The sequence below is a fragment of the Microcaecilia unicolor genome, chromosome 2 (genome assembly GCF_901765095.1).
Source record: "Microcaecilia unicolor chromosome 2, aMicUni1.1, whole genome shotgun sequence".
NCBI classification, from domain to species: domain Eukaryota; kingdom Metazoa; phylum Chordata; class Amphibia; order Gymnophiona; family Siphonopidae; genus Microcaecilia; species Microcaecilia unicolor.
In genome coordinates this window covers 497503633-497522465 of record NC_044032.1, presented here as the reverse complement: position 1 = coordinate 497522465, position 18833 = coordinate 497503633, and the positions used below count along the sequence as shown (strand labels likewise).

The window sequence follows — 18833 nt, the reverse complement described above, 5'->3', positions numbered from 1 at the left end:
TAAAAAAAAATTACATTTGTACCCCGCGCTTTCCCACTCATGGCAGGCTCAATGTGGCTTACATGGGGCAATGGAGGGTTAAGTGACTTGCCCAGAGTCACAAGGAGCTGCCTGTGCCTGAAGTGGGAATTGAACTCAGTTCCTCAGTTCCCCAGGACCAAAGTCCACCACCCTAACCACTAGGCCACTCCTGCCACCCCAGTTTCAGAACTTGGTGCTCTGTCTCCCTCTCCTTTCCTGTCGCAGTGCTGCAGTCCTTCAGTCTTCAGGTGGGGTGCTGGCAGTGTCAGCCACTTGAAAGCACGCTGCATTTGGCTGGTTCTGGAAGCTTTCCCTCTGCAGCATCCCGTGTGTGCGGAAACAGGAAGATTAAGCAGAGGGAAAGCTTCTGGGGCCAGATGAAGGCAGCAAACGTTTATGCTGCTGATGCTGCTGGCGCTCCACCTGAAGATTGGAGGACTGCAACACTGTGGTGGAAGGGGAGAGAGTAGGGGTGGAGGGGAGTGAAAGATGCTATACTCACAGATGGGGGAGGGGGAGAAGGGTGAAAGAGGTGCCACATTGTGTGGGTGGGTAGGAAGAGATATGTCACACTGTGGGTAGGAAGAGGGGGATGGGAAAGAGAAGGGGAGATATGCTGGACTCAAGAGGTGGGGGGAATACTAGGATGAGGAGGGTAAATGAAGGGGGAAAAAAGAGAGATTAAATGGATGGATGGTTGAGGGAGAAGAATAGGAGAGATGCTGGACCCAGGAAGGGAGTGAGAAAGAGAGTAAAGGGTCATGGATTTGATATACAGCCTTTCTGTGGAACAACCAAAGTGGTTGAGAGAGAGAGCGAGAGATGAACTTGCAGAATTATTGTTAGTAACATGTAATTTATCTTTGAGTAGAGAGATGTGGTAGCTGTGTTAGTCCACTTTTAAAGGTAATCAATAGAAATAAAATAAAACATAGAAAAGAAAATAAGATGATACCTATTTTATTGGACTAACAATACATTTTTTTGATTAGCTTTCGAAGGTAGCCCTTCTTCATCAGATTAGAAATAAGCAAATTTTGATAAGTAACAGCATATATAAGTAAAACATCAAAGTGGCAGTCTGAAAGGATGAAGGAGGGGTGGGTAGGTGAGGGATAGGGATATATGCATGGTGATCAGAGGGTGACAAAGCAGTGGAATGTCATGGTTTATAATGGGCTAGAAAACTCAGATCTTTAAGTCCTGTCTGGTGTGTGTCAAAATATTTACTCATTTTGACTTCAAAGGTCTTGCGTTCCTGTATTGTTTTAAAGTTTCCTTTCAGTATTCTCACCATAAAATCATTGGTACAGTCTTCTGGTTTTGTAAAGTGCTGTCCCACAGAGGTAGCATCCTGGTTGTCACTGGCATTTTTCATATGATGTCTATGTAAATGAAATCTCTTTATCTTTAAAATCAAGCATGGTACTGGAAGATTGGAGGGTGGTCAATGTAACGCCGATTTTTAAAAAAGTGATTACATGAGCACAAGATTAATATACAAAGAAGAAAATTAGCATTACCCGTCTATCAGTAGCATTAACATCTTAATGTAAAAACTTATTGAAAAAGAAGGCTTTCAGGACTTTATGGAAGGCCAAGTAGTTACTGATGAGTCTTACTTCCCTAAGAATAGAGTTCTACCATTTAGTACCCAAATGAGAAAAATCCTGAGTTAATGCAGACTTGTACTTGATAGTTTTGTAACTGGGGAAGTGAAGCATGAGGAATAATCCCTTGCACCCAGTTTGGCATTACAAGTAGGTAGGTCTACCATGTCCATCATGTAATCTGGAGCCAATCCACATATGATTTTGTAAATAAATGTACAAGTTTTGAAGATGATCCTCGCTTTTATAGGAAGCCAATGTAGTTTAGCAAGGAGTGGAAACGCCCTCTCAAATTTAGAAACTCTGTATATCAGTCTAGCAGCTGTATTTAGAATTGTTTGCAATTTCTTTATTAGACCTTCCTTGGTACCTAAATACACCACACTGCAATAGTCAAGCTGTGAGAGAACAAGATATTGTACAAGTAATCGGAAAGTAGTTATTGGAAAGAAAGGTCTGATTCTTTTTAATCTCCAGAGGGTCTTGAAAGCTTTTGCGATTACAGAATTGACTTGATTCTCAAATCAAGGTAAGGTATACACAAAAAGTAGCACATATGAGTTCATCTTGTTGGGCAGACTGGATGGACCGTGCAGGTCTTTTTCTGCCGCCATCTACTATGTATGTTACTAAGTCAAGAATTAGTGACCCCTTATATTTTTAGTTTTGACTCGAGTGGGTAAGTTGTTTGATTGATAGTGATATTGTACTCATATGTGCTATAAGGGTTAGATATAATTAAGAATTTAGGGCCCTGTTTACTAAGCTACGTTATAGGCAAGTTAACATTTTTAACATGCGTTAACCATGTACGTGCATTAACTGTGTACGTTCCTACAATATCCCTATAGGCGCCTACATGGTTTGCGCGCACGTGCTAATTATAGGTGCATTAAAATGCTAACACGCCTTAGTAAACAGGACCCTTAGTTTTTTCTCTATTTAGTTTGAGGTGAAAAGTGGAAGCCCAATCCTCCATCAGATCCAGGGTTTCCTGAATAATATTCAGGATATCCTGGATTTGATTTTGAAAAGGTAAGTAAATGGTGACATCGTCAGCATACATGAATATACTGAAACATAGGTACCTACATTCCTTTAATAACAGGCATCTATAAGGTACCCTCCAGGTGCCCATTTGTAGGCACCCTGTTTTACAGTTGCCCCTAATAGCCTTATTCTATAAAGGCTATGTTCCTAAATTACGAGCCTAATCTATGCTCCAAAACAAATTACACTCTTAATTTAGGAGCATAAATGGAGGAGCATAAATTTAGGAGCATAACCTTTATAGAATAAGGCCCTAAATGTTGAGATTCGGGCTTGTTCTATTCTGGTGCTGGCCATGGAGTTGAACATTTTCTAGAACTGTTTCTGTCATAGTTGTAATGGGTTGTGTGTTCTCGTTGTACTTGTGCAGGTGGTTCCTGAAAGCACATTCCATTTTGGAAGCTGGTGATGTTTTTAGTAAGGTGCAATGCACGGTCAGCAATCAAATTGGTAAGAAGCTTCTTTTCAAGATATTGCAGTAGTTCCTGAGCTGAATTTTAGAGTAGAAATAATGCTAGAAAATGACCTGCACTGATGCCACAGAAAAGTCATAGTGGATGTCAGATTTCCTCAGTACCGTGGTATGCTGTTTATATAGTTATCTGATCTCACTGAGTAGATATTGCATTTTCCTTTTGGATGTGTTCACTTTGACACAATGAAATGTGATTAAAGTATAACTAACAGTCGTAATTCTTCTGGAGTCGGGATAGCAAGCATATCTTCCCAAGTTGCTGGTCGTTTTTTCCTAAAACTATTAAAATAACTTCAACTACAAATATTCTTACTAACTAGGGGAGCAGTATTCAGAGACAAAAAAATGTATTTTTATAGTTGCCTAACTGTACTTAAGTTAAAGTATGTTTGTTTCACAGTGTGCATGCTTTTCCATGTAGATAAAAGGGAAAGTTAGTCGGGGAAGTAAATATTTTTACACAGATTTTATTTTCAAATCTCTGTAAATATTTTCAGATGCATGCTTCTGTCTTGGTGCAAAGTGCACAGGTACAAACCTACCTGTGCTGTGCGTACGTTGTGTAGGGGGGTGTCACTGTTTCACAGGGAGTCTGCAGCTGGAGATTTGCATTGAAAATGAGTTTGTAGCCCTGCTCATGCAATATACACCTAGGGCTGCAAGATCCCCTGTCTCGTTGTTTGCCTTCAGGGTCTTCAGATATGTAAATTAGTTTTTAAAATTGCTTTGGAAAAAAGCCAGATAGTTGGGTAAGAGTTAATCTAGATCATGTACCTCATGTTATTCATTGTTTGTCTTCACCTCACTGTTGTCTTTATGTATTTGTGGTTGTGCAGTCTTTTTATTATGGATATGGTTGACAGCATTGGCACAGAAGTACTGTTAAGGTGCTTTCACTGTTTTACGTAAATGCTTTGAACATAAATGTCTACTATTCACAACTAAGTATGAAACCATGATTGCATTACACCACAGAAATCCTGTTCTCACCAGTTATGAGACTATCAATAATCACTATCTCCGAATGTTTTCTTGCAGCTGTGGGATTTTCAGTTGCCGTGGTTGATTACAGAAGTGATGTGCCTGAAGAGATTAGCTTCCGGTGTGGAGATAGAATTAAGATCATTGGCTCATTTATAGAATGCATGCAGTGGTTTGTTGGAAGACACATGCTTACTGGCCACACTGGCTTTGTGAAGACCTGCCATGTGAAGGCTGACACCTCTGGAACTGAGTAAGTAACTGCAAATATAGTGCCAATATTTTAATGATAGAGATATTTAAATACCTGTGTGGCATAAATGCATAGGAGATGAGCCTCTTTCAATTGAAAGGAAGCTGTGGAACGAAGGGGCATAGGATGAAGGTGAAAGGGGGTAGACTCAGAAGTAACCCGAGGAAGTAGTTCTTCATGGAAAGGGTGGTGAATTCATGGAACTGCCTCCTGATGGAAGTGGTGGAGATGAAAACAGTATCTGAATTCAAGAGAGTTGGGACAAATAGATAGGATCTTTAAGGGAGAGTTGATGGCATCTGTTGCGGACCACAGGCTTGTTCTGCCTGGCCCTAAGCTCGCCCACTACGAATCTACTAGGCACTGTTCCTTTTTACATTTGTCTCTCTACACTTGGAACAAGTTTCCCTGTCCCCTCCGCACCAAATCCTCCCTTAAGATTTTCAAACATGAGCTAAATGCATGGTTGTTCAGACAGGCATTTGAAGTGTCTGATTAAGTGTTTTTTTACCAACTGGAGGTCCTCTATTATTTCTTTCTTTGCTATCTCTCTCTGATTTCCTCCTGTGTGTTTCCTCTCATTTCTTTGTAAGAATGTTTATCTTTCGTATTATTAATGGCGTTCCTGTCCTACTGCTTATTTTATTAGTCTGTACACCGCTTAGTTCTGCCATGGCAGCTTGAGCAGTCTAGAAAGTTTGAATAAACGATTACCATAAATGAGATCTGTAGTTTATAAGAGTGGGGAACAAACTGCATCAAAATTGTTTATATTCTTTGAAATCCCATTTTCAAAAAAGTACCAAAACATACTTTGTCCTAGCCTTCTTTTTTCTGTTAAAATAAGCCAGTAGCTTGCCTGATGAACATGGAAGATATGTATAACACTAGTACCACCTTTTTGTAGGTCAAGCTGTCTTGAATTTCTTGCGGAAGAGGAGAAGTCCTTTTTCACGAAAGAAACTAACTTCGATGAAGAAGAAGCAGTGCATTTACTGAAGCAAATATCAAACAAGGATCTATACACAATTTATAGAGTGGGTAAGGATCCACTCTTACTACGTGCATCAACTGTTATACTGCTTATATTCCATCTCTTTGCAGTTTTGTAACGAAGCAGCATCAAGCATAATTCTTTCATATATTAAGGGGTTGTTGTTGAAAGAGGGCACAGTGCCTGATTTTATGAGCCTTGAGAATAATGTTATAAGTTAACAGATTCTATGGATAGGCACCTACAGACACATGCCTTTACTAAAGACAAGCAGTCACCTATAAGTCTTTATAAAATGCTTTATGAAAATAGATACTATCAATTTGACCTGTTTAAGACAGTGGTGTAGCCATACCTCAATGTGGGGAGGGGTCCAGAGCCCAAAGTGGGAGGGGGCACATTTTGGCCTGCTTCCCCCCCCCCCCCCCCCCCAGCATCACCGCTGCCTCACATACTTGGCTGGTGAGGGTCCCTAAGCACCACCAGCTGAAGCATTTGTCCAGCGCTGGTCTCCGTCACATTGCCTGCACTGCTCTTCCCCTCACGTCGCATACACACTCATTTTAATGAAATTGAGCATGCGTGAAGCATGCTTGAGAGCAGGTATAAATGAAGGTGCCAGCTTTTTACAGGTATGTGTTTATGTGCTGACTCCATCTGTACTATGCCCAAACTCTGTTCCTGTACATTCCCACTGCAAAACATCCACCATCATGTCATGGTGTGTACTTTGTCGCCCATTGATATTTTATAAGAGGTCATTTATGCAAGTATGTTGCCACATACATGCAGGAATGATTATAAAATTTCCTCCATTAGGTCCTCAGCCTATATTTTTGGGAATCTAAAACTGAGGTGCCTAAAATTTGGCCTTTCAGCCTTATCTGAATAGGACTGCTAAATACTGCCACACTCTGGATTTGCCCCATCCTCCTTTTGCTCCAGCACTTAAAAAATGGGGAAGGGGATCACCAGCATCTTCATCCCCCTCATCCCTCCCATGTTAAAAATAAATTATGTGCTTGGGTGGAGAAGGGAGGGGAGGAATCTATCAGCCTTCTAACATTCCATCTGCCTCTGGCACTTTGAAAATAACTGAGGGAGCAGACAAGCCTCACTTCACTCTTCTCCTGATATCCCTAGTGCTCCCTGCGCCCCCACTAGTCTCTCTAAGCTGAGCTAGGAAGAGACGAGAGCTTACTTCTTCTTGACTCAGCTGAATTCCAAGTGTAGTAGCTATAACTTTGGCAGCTCCTGACACTTAATATTCATTTATTCACTGTAAGTTTCATTTGTGCTTGTTGACTCAAAGGATGAAAATAATGGCACTAGTAGAGGTCACTGATCAGGCTAAATAGCTACCCTTATTTGAAATTGTACTCTTGTAAGGAGGCATATCGTTATGGTTGTATAATGTAAAACGTTCCTATTATGGTGGTATAATGTAGCATGTTAATTTCACTGTTGATTTAGTAGGATTGTTTGCACAGTTCTGTTTTGAAATGAAACATCATAGAAGAGTGCAACCTTTTGCTGAATTGTACAATATTTGATGCCGTTGATGAATTAGGCGACTGTATTGATTTCATGATTCAAAATGATGTTTCATGAAAAAAATTACTTTATCTTCCTGTTCAGATAAACTAGAAGAATTAGATTCTCCACCTGTTCAAGAAAAAGGTAAAGTTAATATACTGACTTAGATTTTTTAGACCATATATGTGCTACAGTATATTATAACTTTTATTTTTATTGTCTTACCTTACCGTTCTAATTCTATAACTATGGTTCTTCTTTAAAATTTTATATCTTTATTAAGTTTTTTTTTCATAAAAAATGGAGCAATGGACACACAATGAATGAATACAAGAGCTCCTATGGTGCTTTTTTGTGAAGCGCTACTTATGTTTTAGACATCCATAAACCAGCTTTAAAATGTTTATAATGCATAAACATCTACAAGGTGTAGTTATCAACATGGACTATCCTTAAGATGTACTATTTTATCACAGGTCCTGTTTTATGCAATGAAGCCTAGTCACTAATAACTGGGGTTAATAGTAAAATAAAACATCTTACTGGTAGCCTAGGTTAATAATTTTCCCCCTAAATAATGATTTTACAGAGCTGGGATTTAAACATCTAAAACTGAAGAATGTTCAATTGATAATGGGGTGTGGTCTGGGTATATTTTGGGTGAGACTAAGTCATACTCAAAAAAATAGACATTTATACCTCATTTCAGAAGGAGAATGAATGTCTGTGTTCAAAAAGATGGGCGCTAGGATTTAGACCTGCTCTCTGAGTTGTCCAGGTTTCTCCTAGTGAACAGCGCTGCACCAGAAGGATTAGGTGAGGTCACCTCCTTCATCCCCCAATGGTTGGTGTCTCCCCCATTCCACCCTAAAGTGGTACATCCTTATTAAAATGCTGCTCCACATTACTATCTCAATCACTCAACACTTACTATGTCAAAGAGTAACATAGTTAAATATTAAAATCAGTTAAAGGTTTAGTTAACCAACATAGGGGCAAATAGAGGGATTGTTGTGGGTTAGCAGTCTGGTAAAAGAAATATGCCTAGTCATATTCTCTAAAGCATGCCAATATTTTATAGATAGGCTTAAATTTTCACACGGTATATAGAATACACTGAGCATCTTACCATGTGATCAAATTTATTCGTGGCCATTTATGCCTTGTTTTACTTGGCGTAAATCCCAACGTCTAAATTAGGCACAGAGCAGGTGTATTCTATAACAAAGCACTTAGATTTAAGAAATGCCCTGCCCTGCCCTGCCCATGGCCACACCCCCTTTTCAACTGTGTCACTTAGAATTTAAGCACACCACATTACAAAATACACTTAGCAAGTTGTGCGTATAAATCTTAATGCCAATTAGTGCTGGTAATTGCTTGTTAACATCCAATGACAGCGCTGATTAGATAGTTAACCAATTACATTATGTTCACTGTTATAGAATACACTTTGATTTCCACGTGGAAATTAAGGCTCGATATATAGAATCCCGGGGACAGTGGTTAACAAGTACAATTTTCTATACAGGTACTAGTACTGTCCCTATTGGGACTCATAATCTATGTATACATTGTACTTGGGGCAATGGAGGGCTAAGTGACTTGCCCAGGGTCACACAGAACTGCAAAGAGAATTGAACCTGGCCTCCCAGGATCTCAACCCACCCCTGACCATTAGGCAGCAGTGGGAATTGAACCCGGTTCCCCAGGTACACAACCCACTGCACTAACCATTAGGCCACTCCTTCACAATCGCAGTAGGTACAACATGCCCATGGCTTTTTGCATTTGTATTTATGCAGGTAGAATTTTAATGAAAAGTAATGCACATAGAATTGAAAATAGAGGGGTAAACAGTCAGCCTGTGGCGGTCAGTGTTTTTTTTTGACCGCTGCTGGCATTTTGCCCAGATACTCAATGCCAGGTCATATCCAGGCACCAGCATTGAATATCTGGGAATGTGTGGGGGCGGCTATCACTTTTCTGGTTAAGTGTGATATCCGTGTAAGTTGAACTAGACAAAGATAGAACTGTGTTTTATGCGGTCCTATTTGCTCGGTTAGTTTTTGCAGTTAAGTGCTGAATATTGGCACTTAACAGCTTAAGTGCCGACTCCAACCCCGGACCACCCAAAAAATTGTTGGTATGACTTTGGTGGTTAGTGCTGATACTCATCAGTGGCACTATCTGGTTAAGTGCCGCTGAAATCAGCAAATAACCTTGCACAAGTGATTTAACCAGGCAGGAGCCTCTCCTGCTTGGTTAAGGGCCTCTTTTATGAAGCCGTGGTAGCGGTTCCCGCTCGGCAATGGTGACGGATCACATGGAGTTGATGTGATTGCTGTGTGTAAGAAAGCTTCATTGTTGAATGTTAATAATTTTTCAAATTTAATAAAAATAAAAAAGAAAAGAAAAGTGCTCTATGATGGCTAATTATATTTTTATTTGGATTTGCTATTCAGCTGTGCTGCAGTTTGTAATTTTTATTTTTGAATGTGTGGATTTGGGTCTCATTCAGCATACAACCATATTCATTTTTTATTACAGTGCTTCAAGTTCTGCATATTTGTAAACCAGTATTTGCACTTCTCAATCAGAACATTCAATTTAAAATGTCAGCCCCTTCTTACAGAACTTAGGGCCCTTTTTCACTGAGCTGTGTTAAGCAGCTTGTTCGGGTTTTACCACATGGTAGCACAGATCCCTGCTAACATCTGATACATGTTGAATGAGCCAGTGAGGTAAAAAACAAAACAAAAAAAACTCACGCTAGTTGTTTAAAACAGATAAGGGCAGGAACTGGGCATCACAGAGATGGAGTGGAGGTATAGCCAGCTGTGACAGCTAGTATACTGGAGTTGGTGCTGTGCACCATCTGTCATGACTTCCAATATTTTGGCTACACTTAATGTTGCTCTTGAGATGAGGTGAAGAGTAGTCATGTTACCAGAAGTCCAGTAGCACAGCCACTTCTGACATGTAAAAAAAAAAAAAGATAAAGCCACTATGGCAGGGGTTCCCTCTTCCGATTCTCCCCATCACATCATGCCCCCCCCCCCCCCCCCAGTTTCCCCAGCACATGTAGTAACTCATCTGATCTCCCCCTGGTGCCATAATCTTTATCCTAATATCAGCCCCCCAATAGACCCCCCACACCAGCAGACCAAATCTCCTGAGCAGTTCCAGACCCCTCCCCCTTGGGGATTTCCTGGCACATAGTGGAAGAGGACAGGAGCGTTCCCCCTCTGCTTCTGCCTTGACTGGCTCTGGGATTCAAAATGGCAGTGATGATCCCTAGTGATAGTCTCACAATATTACCTGTAATTCTCCCTTCTGAGCATCTCTGGGTCTGGGACTGACCTGTCAGGAGCCTCCCTTGGGTAGACTCCATTGGTCCCTTGTATGCTTGGTGCCAGGTGTTTCCATCTGGGGAAGAAAGGTGTTAGTAGGTGGGATTTCACTCTCCCCCCCAGGAAAAATCAAAAGACCACTATGAATAAAGTTGTCAGCTGTTAAACAGATTATTTAACTGTTTACGAACAGTATTTTGGTATTCAACCTATTAAGCATTTTTGATGAAAAGTCTCTTTACCAATGTGGCAGCATTTAATTATCCCTCCCTAGTCCATTAAGACTTTTTATCAGTGCGGCAGTATTAACTTTACCCCCTGCTCCTTCATTATGTGTTTTCCCCTGTCTATCTCCACCATGTCCCCAGTAGCTGCTGGACATTCAGTGAGGGTCTGGCCAGTCTCCACTGCTTGGTGGGCCTTCAGCACTGACCTCCCATGATCTGTTGAGAGTCTGAGACAACCTGGCTTGTCCAGTCTCTGCTGCTTGGCAGGACCCTGAGCACTGACCGTGCTCCCAAGGGCTGCTGCTGGACCCCAAGCTCCTGGACTGTTAAATAGCACTTAACCAGCTATCCGTGAATATTCAGTGGGAGATAGCTGTTATCTCCTGCTCAGTATTTGCAGTCAGTTCTTAGTGGCTAACTGGTTATATTGCGTAATATAACCAGCTATCTGCTAATATTCAGTGCGTCACTGGAAAAGTTTGGCGGCCAAATTGGGCTGCCAAAATAGCAGGCCTATCTTTGGCTGCTATAAACTTAACCGGCCAATGCGGAATATTGATTTGGCCAGTGAAGTTTAAACCATAAATTGCATATTCAATGCTGGTCATCAGAAACGACCCGGCATTGAATATCCGGTTTCGCTGCTGACCGCTGGAGTTAGCCAGGCTGCCTCTCACTGTCTGAATATCGGCCCCTAAGAATTCACACCTGTGCATAAATGCCAATATTCCAGCAGTGCACTATTTTATACAATGGCACCTCAATTTTTGAAGGTGGGTGTACCCATGGGTGGAGTCTAGATGCAGTGTGAGGTGCACACTTAACATACTTAGATTATAGAATACTATAATTTACACACTCATTTTTGCAATCTAAGTACAAGCATTTACACTGGCTGGTGTAAGTGATTGCACCTAAGTTATACGTGAGTAGCACTGTTCCCTCTAATCTGAGCGCGAGTCCTTCACCTACAGCCCTGCCAGTGGGATGAGCTGTTTCACTTTCACATTTTTAATAGTGAGGGACAGACAAGGTCTGTAGGACTCCAGGGAGCCTGCATATCTCTAGCCATTGAAAACACAATATTGAAGCAGCACCCCCCACTGGCACAGTGCAGTCGGAGGGCTCCCACTCAGCTTAGTGGGAACAGTGGTGCATAGTGGCTCTGCTGCGCTAGTATTCTCTAAAGGAAAGTAGGCACCTACTTTTCATTGTGGAATAGGCTCAAAATAGGCACCTCTTTATAGAACTGCCCTGCTCATGCATTGTAAATGCTTTTTCTCTGTTAGCTTATGGAAAGATGTTCATCATGTCCCCCAACAATTACTGCAGAGGCTTTGAAGTGATCATACCCTTAACTTTTGCTACTAACATACAGTAACTGCAGATTTTTACTGCACTAGTAAAAAGGCCCATTAGTAACATTTGATTACCTGAGAAATTTCAGTCATCATGTTAATGGAACTCCTTTTCTTGAAGGATTGAAATTGTATTTAAATGGTTCTGTTGTCAAAACATGACATTGCTCTTATTGGCATGAGGGGTTTATGGAAGAAAAGGCAGAATTTGCTAAGTATGAAGATTCTCCTACAGCAATGAGAGGGTCATAGGTAGAAGATGATGCAGTCATTTGACTGGGATAATTACTCTGTGATTAACCTGTATAGTTTGTCACAAATATTAAGATTGTCCTCATGCCGTAGAACTGAAAAGAAAAATGTTATAAGGAAGCATGACAATAAGATTCAGTTTAAGCTTGCATGCATGAATTTATATTTTATAATTCCTGATGTCCTTTTTATCATACTGACCTGCAGAACATTTATGGACACTACCAAATGCAAGATCGAGTATAATAAAGGGCAAAGTGAAAGAGGCTTTAATGAAGTGCCAAGATGCTCAACATCAGTTTGAAGAGACAGAAAGACCAGGAGATGACAAGTTTGAGTGTGCCACCCAAGAAACTTGTTCCTCATCTGGAGATTTTGGTGGACCACATTTGTACATAAACCAAGAGGAAGACACTGGTGGATCGGAAGCTCTTCATTCATTACTGTTGTTTTTAAATGATAAGGAGTATCAGATTTGCTTTAAAAATATGTATGACTTATCCTGTTCGTTTTTAGATGATAGTTTTCATGGCTATATTGAAGAGGAAGAACTGGTCAGGTTCCTTGGTTTGGCAAGGGAAACCGCAAAGAAGGCAGATATGCCTTGGGCATTGACTAGAATTTGCCTTCTCCTGGGCAGGCTGTGTGCCAAAAAATTAAAGTTTTCACAAGCTAGGGTTTATTTTGAAGAAGCTTTAGGAGTTCTAGGAGGGGACTTTAGTGACATTTTTCTTGTAATGTCTGTTTACACTAACCTTACTGCCATCTACTTGAAACAGAAAAACAAAAAGAAGTGGGCACCCATTCTGGACAAAGTATCATCGCTCCTTATGGGAATTCCAAACTACATCTGTAGCACAGATATGGAGACAGATATTCTAAAATATGCTCTAAGGAAGACGGTGTTGAGTCAAGATATGCGTAGTGAAGCCAGAGCTTGCTTTCTGTTGGCCAAACTTTACACAAATCTCAGACAACGCGAAGAGGCATTGCCATTCATAGAAAGACTGCAGATTTTGAACAGTAGCTTAGACTCTCCAAACAGTTTGTTGTCCGTGGATTGTTACTTCAAACTCGGGGATCTGTACAGTCAGAAATGCCTACCTCATATTGCATTGAGCTGTATCATGGTAGCTGCTTCTCTGAAATCCAGCTCATTCATGGACTCTTTGAGAAGCGTGGATTTGATAAAAAAAAATTCTTGTAGGCTCTCTGGCTTGAGAGAAGCCAACAAAGTGCTCCCTACCCAGACTGCACACTTCCTAAGGCAAGCGCTTTCTTCAGCAATCACCAAGAAGGAGCAACAATACTGCAGTATTATCAATCTTTGCCTATCAGAATTATATGTTCATCACAGGGAGTATGATCAAGCCATTGATTACAGAATAAAGGCAGTGAGTGCCAGCACCTCTGGGGATTCTAGAGACATCATTACCCTTTTACTTTCACTTGCATGGCTGTACGTTCTTAGCAACCAAAACACAATGGCTTTGGATATTATGAGTTCTGTTTTGGACTCTGCACTTTGTACTTCTCCACAGAGGGGAGTTATTTATAATATGAGTGGCATTGCTCTGAGAAGAACAAATGAGAAAAAGCCAGCGGCTGAGAACTTGTACAAAGCGCTACAAGTTGCTAAAGAAACAGGAATGATGCAGAACCAGGCTGTTGTTCTGGCAAACCTTGGGATCTTGTGTCTTCAGTCAAAGGCCTGCACCTTAGCAGAACATTATTTACTCAGTGCTGTCAAGCTGTGCTCTGGACTTCACCACATGGAGTATGGCAGTGACTTTATTCAGGTTCTTCTTATACTGGGGAGCTATTATATTAATATGACCAACACAGAAACAGGAAGATTATATTATGAGTGGGCTCTTTTGGTTTCAATGGAAATAAACCATTTTGAAAGTGAGTAAATTTATATTTATTTCAATATGGGCTTGAGTATGTTTTTTTGACAACTTTTGCCCATTAATAACTGTGTCCCAGAGATTCAATGCCACTTGCATTTATGTTTAAATTTATTTTTTAATGGCATAACATTAAGCAGCACATTTGATTGATGGGAGCCCTTAACAACAACTTTTTTCCTTGCTACCTCCTTTATAATTCATTATTTTCACAATGTTTATCATGTAATTTGTTTAGTTAATGACAAACTGATATATATATGAAACCTTAAACTGTCACTGAGTCACTGAGCAGGAGATGTAAATATGCTGATGATTCTGTTTGTGGGTGTTTAAACATTTGTTAATGCCCTTGGCTAAGGGACTGACCTGAAGACAATGGGGTAGATTCAGTAAATGGGGCTACATTCAATATATGGCTCCTAAAAAATAATCGCTGAAAAAAAAGCACAATTCTATAAGGCACGCTTAAAGTTAGGTGCAGTTTATAGAATAGCACTTATATGCAGGAGTCACATGTAAATTTATGCACCGCCATTTGCACCAGTTAAAACGTGGGGCAAATGCCTGTGCCCAAATTTATGCGCATAGCCGCCATAAGTCTATAATTACATATATAACTCGAAACCACGCCCCAGGTCCACCCTGAAATGCATGGGTCATGACCCACCTATTTCTGTGCCCTTTTTGGGATCCCACGCTTAAATTTACGTGTATAAATGCCAATTCTAATTAGTGTCAATAATGGCTTGTTAAAAAGCCAATTATTGGCACTAATTGGCTCGTCATTCAATTAAATTGAGCACATCCCAAATTTGCATGCACAATTTTTGGCGACTTATAGTATTAGGGGGATGACGCCTAAACTTAGGTGCTGGGATACAGGGTACTAAGTGTGCATTGTGTAGCATCAGTTCCACGCTCAGCTGCTATTACAGAATACGAGCTTAAGTCTGAATATTTGTGCCAAACTTTAGGTGGAAGCACTTATGCCAGCCAAAGGCTGCTGTAAATGCTCAAGCCTAACTACTGAAATGAGAAAAATCCCATGCACTCAGTAAGTAGAGGATGTAACACTTTCAACACTAAAAAATGTTTTACAAAGAAAAATATTTAGTGAAGATAATGGTTACTCTCAGTTATCTAAGCACATGATGCTTCTAAGGCAACAAGAACTATGTATGAGCCTACTATAAGGGGCTCTCATTTGGTGCCCAGATACATCCCCAAGTAAACCAAAATCCTTGTAAAAGTATTATTTGTGCAGACCTAAATCTACAAAAAGTGTGTACTTCCACTGCTATCAATCACATCTGGTATCCCCAATAAAGCAAAAAGACTCCATTACAAAATCTTTTAAATCACGAAATCTTAACTGAGTCAAACTCTCTTAAAAGTGATACTTACAGTGGGGGAAATAAGTATTTGATCCCTTGCTGATTTTGTAAGTTTGCCCACTGACAAAGACATGAGCAGCCCATAATTGAAGGGTAGGTTATTGGTAACAGTGAGAGATAGCACATCACAAATTAAATCCGGAAAATCACATTGTGGAAAGTATATGAATTTATTTGCATTCTGCAGAGGGAAATAAGTATTTAATCCCTCTGGCAAACAAGACCTAATACTTGGTGGCAAAACCCTTGTTGGCAAGCACAGCGGTCAGACGTCTTCTGTAGTTGATGATGAGGTTTGCACACATGTCAGGAGGAATTTTGGTCCACTCCTCTTTGCAGATCATCTCTAAATCATTAAGAGTTCTGGGCTGTCACTTGGCAACTCGCAGCTTCAGCTCCCTCCATAAGTTTTCAATGGGATTAAGGTCTGGTGACTGGCTAGGCCACTCTATGACCCTAATGTGCTTCTTCCTGAGCCACTCCTTTGTTGCCTTGGCTGTATGTTTTGGGTCATTGTCGTGCTGGAAGACCCAGCCACGACCCATTTTTAAGGCCCTGGCGGAGGGAAGGAGGTTGTCACTCAGAATTGTACGGTACATGGCCCCATCCATTCTCCCATTGATGCGGTGAAGTAGTCCTGTGCCCTTAGCAGAGAAACACCCCCAAAACATAACATTTCCACCTCCATGCTTGACAGTGGGGACGGTGTTCTTTGGGTCATAGGCAGCATTTCTCTTCCTCCAAACACGGCGAGTTGAGTTCATGCCAAAGAGCTCAATTTTTGTCTCATCTGACCACAGCACCTTCTCCCAATCACTCTCGGCATCATCCAGGTGTTCACTGGCAAACTTCAGACGGGCCGTCACATGTGCCTTCCGGAGCAGGGGGACCTTGCGGGCACTGCAGGATTGCAATCCGTTATGTCGTAATGTGTTACCAATGGTTTTCGTGGTGACAGTGGTCCCAGCTGCCTTGAGATCATTGACAAGTTCCCCCCTTGTAGTTGTAGGCTGATTTCTAACCTTCCTCATGATCAAGGATACCCCACGAGGTGAGATTTTGCGTGGAGCCCCAGATCTTTGTCGATTGACAGTCATTTTGTACTTCTTCCATTTTCTTACTATGGCACCAACAGTTGTCTCCTTCTCGCCCAGCGTCTTACTGATGGTTTTGTAGCCCATTCCAGCCTTGTGCAGGTGTATGATCTTGTCCCTGACATCCTTAGACAGCTCCTTGCTCTTGGCCATTTTGTAGAGGTTAGAGTCTGACTGATTCACTGAGTCTGTGGACAGGTGTCTTTCATACAGGTGACCATTGCCGACAGCTGTCTGTCATGCAGGTAACGAGTTGATTTGGAGCATCTACCTGGTCTGTAGGGGCCAGATCTCTTACTGGTTGGTGGGGGATCAAATACTTATTTCCCTCTGCAGAATGCAAATAAATTCATATACTTTCCACAATGTGATTTTCCGGATTTAATTTGTGATGTGCTATCTCTCACTGTTACCAATAACCTACCCTTCAATTATGGGCTGCTCATGTCTTTGTCAGTGGGCAAACTTACAAAATCAGCAAGGGATCAAATACTTATTTCCCCCACTGTATCTGAAACCTGAGCCATAGTTCATGGATGGCAGGTAGCAAACCTTTCCAATCGCTGACTCTATAGAGCACTGTTTCGAAACCTTCATCAGGAGCCCCAGTATTGAAGAGCTGGAAATAAGCTGCAATAGGAGTCAGGCATCTTCCAAGATGGCGACCAGAACAGGGGAACATAAATGCAAGTATTCTATAAGACTGCGCCTAAATGATGGGCATATCCCTGACCCAGCCATGCCTCTCCCTTGCCCACGCCCCGTTTGGAGTTCTGCCCTAGAGAAAGGCACGCTCTTTGTAGAATAGGGCGTAGATCAGTTATGCACATTAAGGCCCGGTTCTTGAGGCCTGGATTGGCCACTGTCGGAGACAGGATGCTGGGCTTGATGGACCCTTGAGCTTTTCCCAGTATGGCGGTGCTTATGTTCTTATGTTAATAATAGTGATTGTCAATTAAGCCAATTAGTTTATTCATGTAACTGACCCTATTATGTAACTGCACACCTAACTTTGGAAGCCATTTTATAGAATTTGGGGGAGTATGTATAATAGTTCTGAAAATTTAAGAAAGCACTGATTTGTTCAGCACAGTGCTAAACATGTAAGTGCTTTTGAATATTGACCTCAACAAATTGCAGTAAGATTATAAAACAAACGTAAGACTGACCAGAACAGATAACATTATTAAAAAGCGTTATTAAGTGGAGGAGTAGGCAAGTAGTTAGAGAACCAGATTGACAATCCCACTGTTGCTTCTTGTGATTTTGGGCGTCACTTAACCCTCCATCGCCTCAGGTATAAACTTAGATTGTGAGCCTTCCAGGGACAGGAAAATACCTGTCGTCTGATTTTCAAAACGACTGTATATAGCGTGCGGCATAATTGGCTAGCCGTGAATATTCAGCATTTGGCCAGATAGGTTCAGCGGTCAAATTGGGCCACTTAACTAGCTGGCCTATCTTTGGCCGCTATAAACTTAACCGGCCAGCGCTGAATATTGACTTGGCCAGTTAAGTTTAAGCCACTAAAAAAAAACCTTGGATTTTCAATGCCAGTCACCGGAAACGGCCCATCATTGAATATCCGGGCTCATCCGCCGATCGTGGCATCTAGCCGGCCATCCTCCTGCGGGTTGAATAGCCTTCACCAATTTCCTGAAATTCAAGTAGTCCATCTCGTATCTTAAATCCATCGGTAATCTATTCCACAATGTAGGCATATTGTAAACATATGATCTCGAGTCTAAGGTGTATGAAGCAACAGTACAGTAGGAATCATTAGTAACTCCTACTGCTCCTTTCTAGTAAGTATATCTCACTGGAGATCCTCTTGAAAATATATTGAACAAGTCCATTAAGAGCTTAAGGGGGAAATTATCAAGTTGCAGTGAAAGGCAGGCTTCTACTGCACCTTGATTTACCAAGAGAATCACCAACATGTGATTTCTTAGTACCAGAGGTTGCTGACTCCCATGATAAATGAATAATGCTGGTTGCAAGCCACCACACAAGCAGCATTATGTCATTGACCTGGGAGCATCAGTCCACCAAGCCATAGCCTGATGCTCCCAGGTTCTGCCTTAAAGGGGCTGGCATTCTGAAATGAAAAAGCTGGTCAGATTGCCTCCTCCCAAGGGTGAAAGCCCCTCTTGGGCTTCTCCCCAAATCAATTCCCCTCCCCCCGTTGGGCCACTTCTCCTGTCTGCACCTTCAAACCAGGATGGCCCCCCCTAATGAGGAAAACTACCATAATGCCCCCTCGCCCAATACAACCCCTCTCCCTGACTGGAATGGGTCACTCCTAGAGGGCAAAGCTGCCAA

The 18833-nt window shown here is 41.5% G+C and overlaps 1 protein-coding gene across 4 annotated transcripts in view; it reads left to right on the top strand.

The window, feature by feature from the left end:
- SH3TC1 (SH3 domain and tetratricopeptide repeats 1) overlaps nt 1-18833 on the top strand; it is a 104360-nt gene that overhangs the window by 57019 nt on the left and 28508 nt on the right. For all 4 annotated transcript variants that reach the window (XM_030191151.1, XM_030191150.1, XM_030191149.1 and 1 more), the window contains 5 exons: nt 3052-3131; nt 4195-4390; nt 5298-5431; nt 7023-7064; nt 12318-14018. In XM_030191151.1, coding sequence (XP_030047011.1) covers nt 3052-3131; nt 4195-4390; nt 5298-5431; nt 7023-7064; nt 12318-14018 — 2153 coding nt within the window. The remainder of the gene's footprint in view (nt 1-3051; nt 3132-4194; nt 4391-5297; nt 5432-7022; nt 7065-12317; nt 14019-18833) is intronic.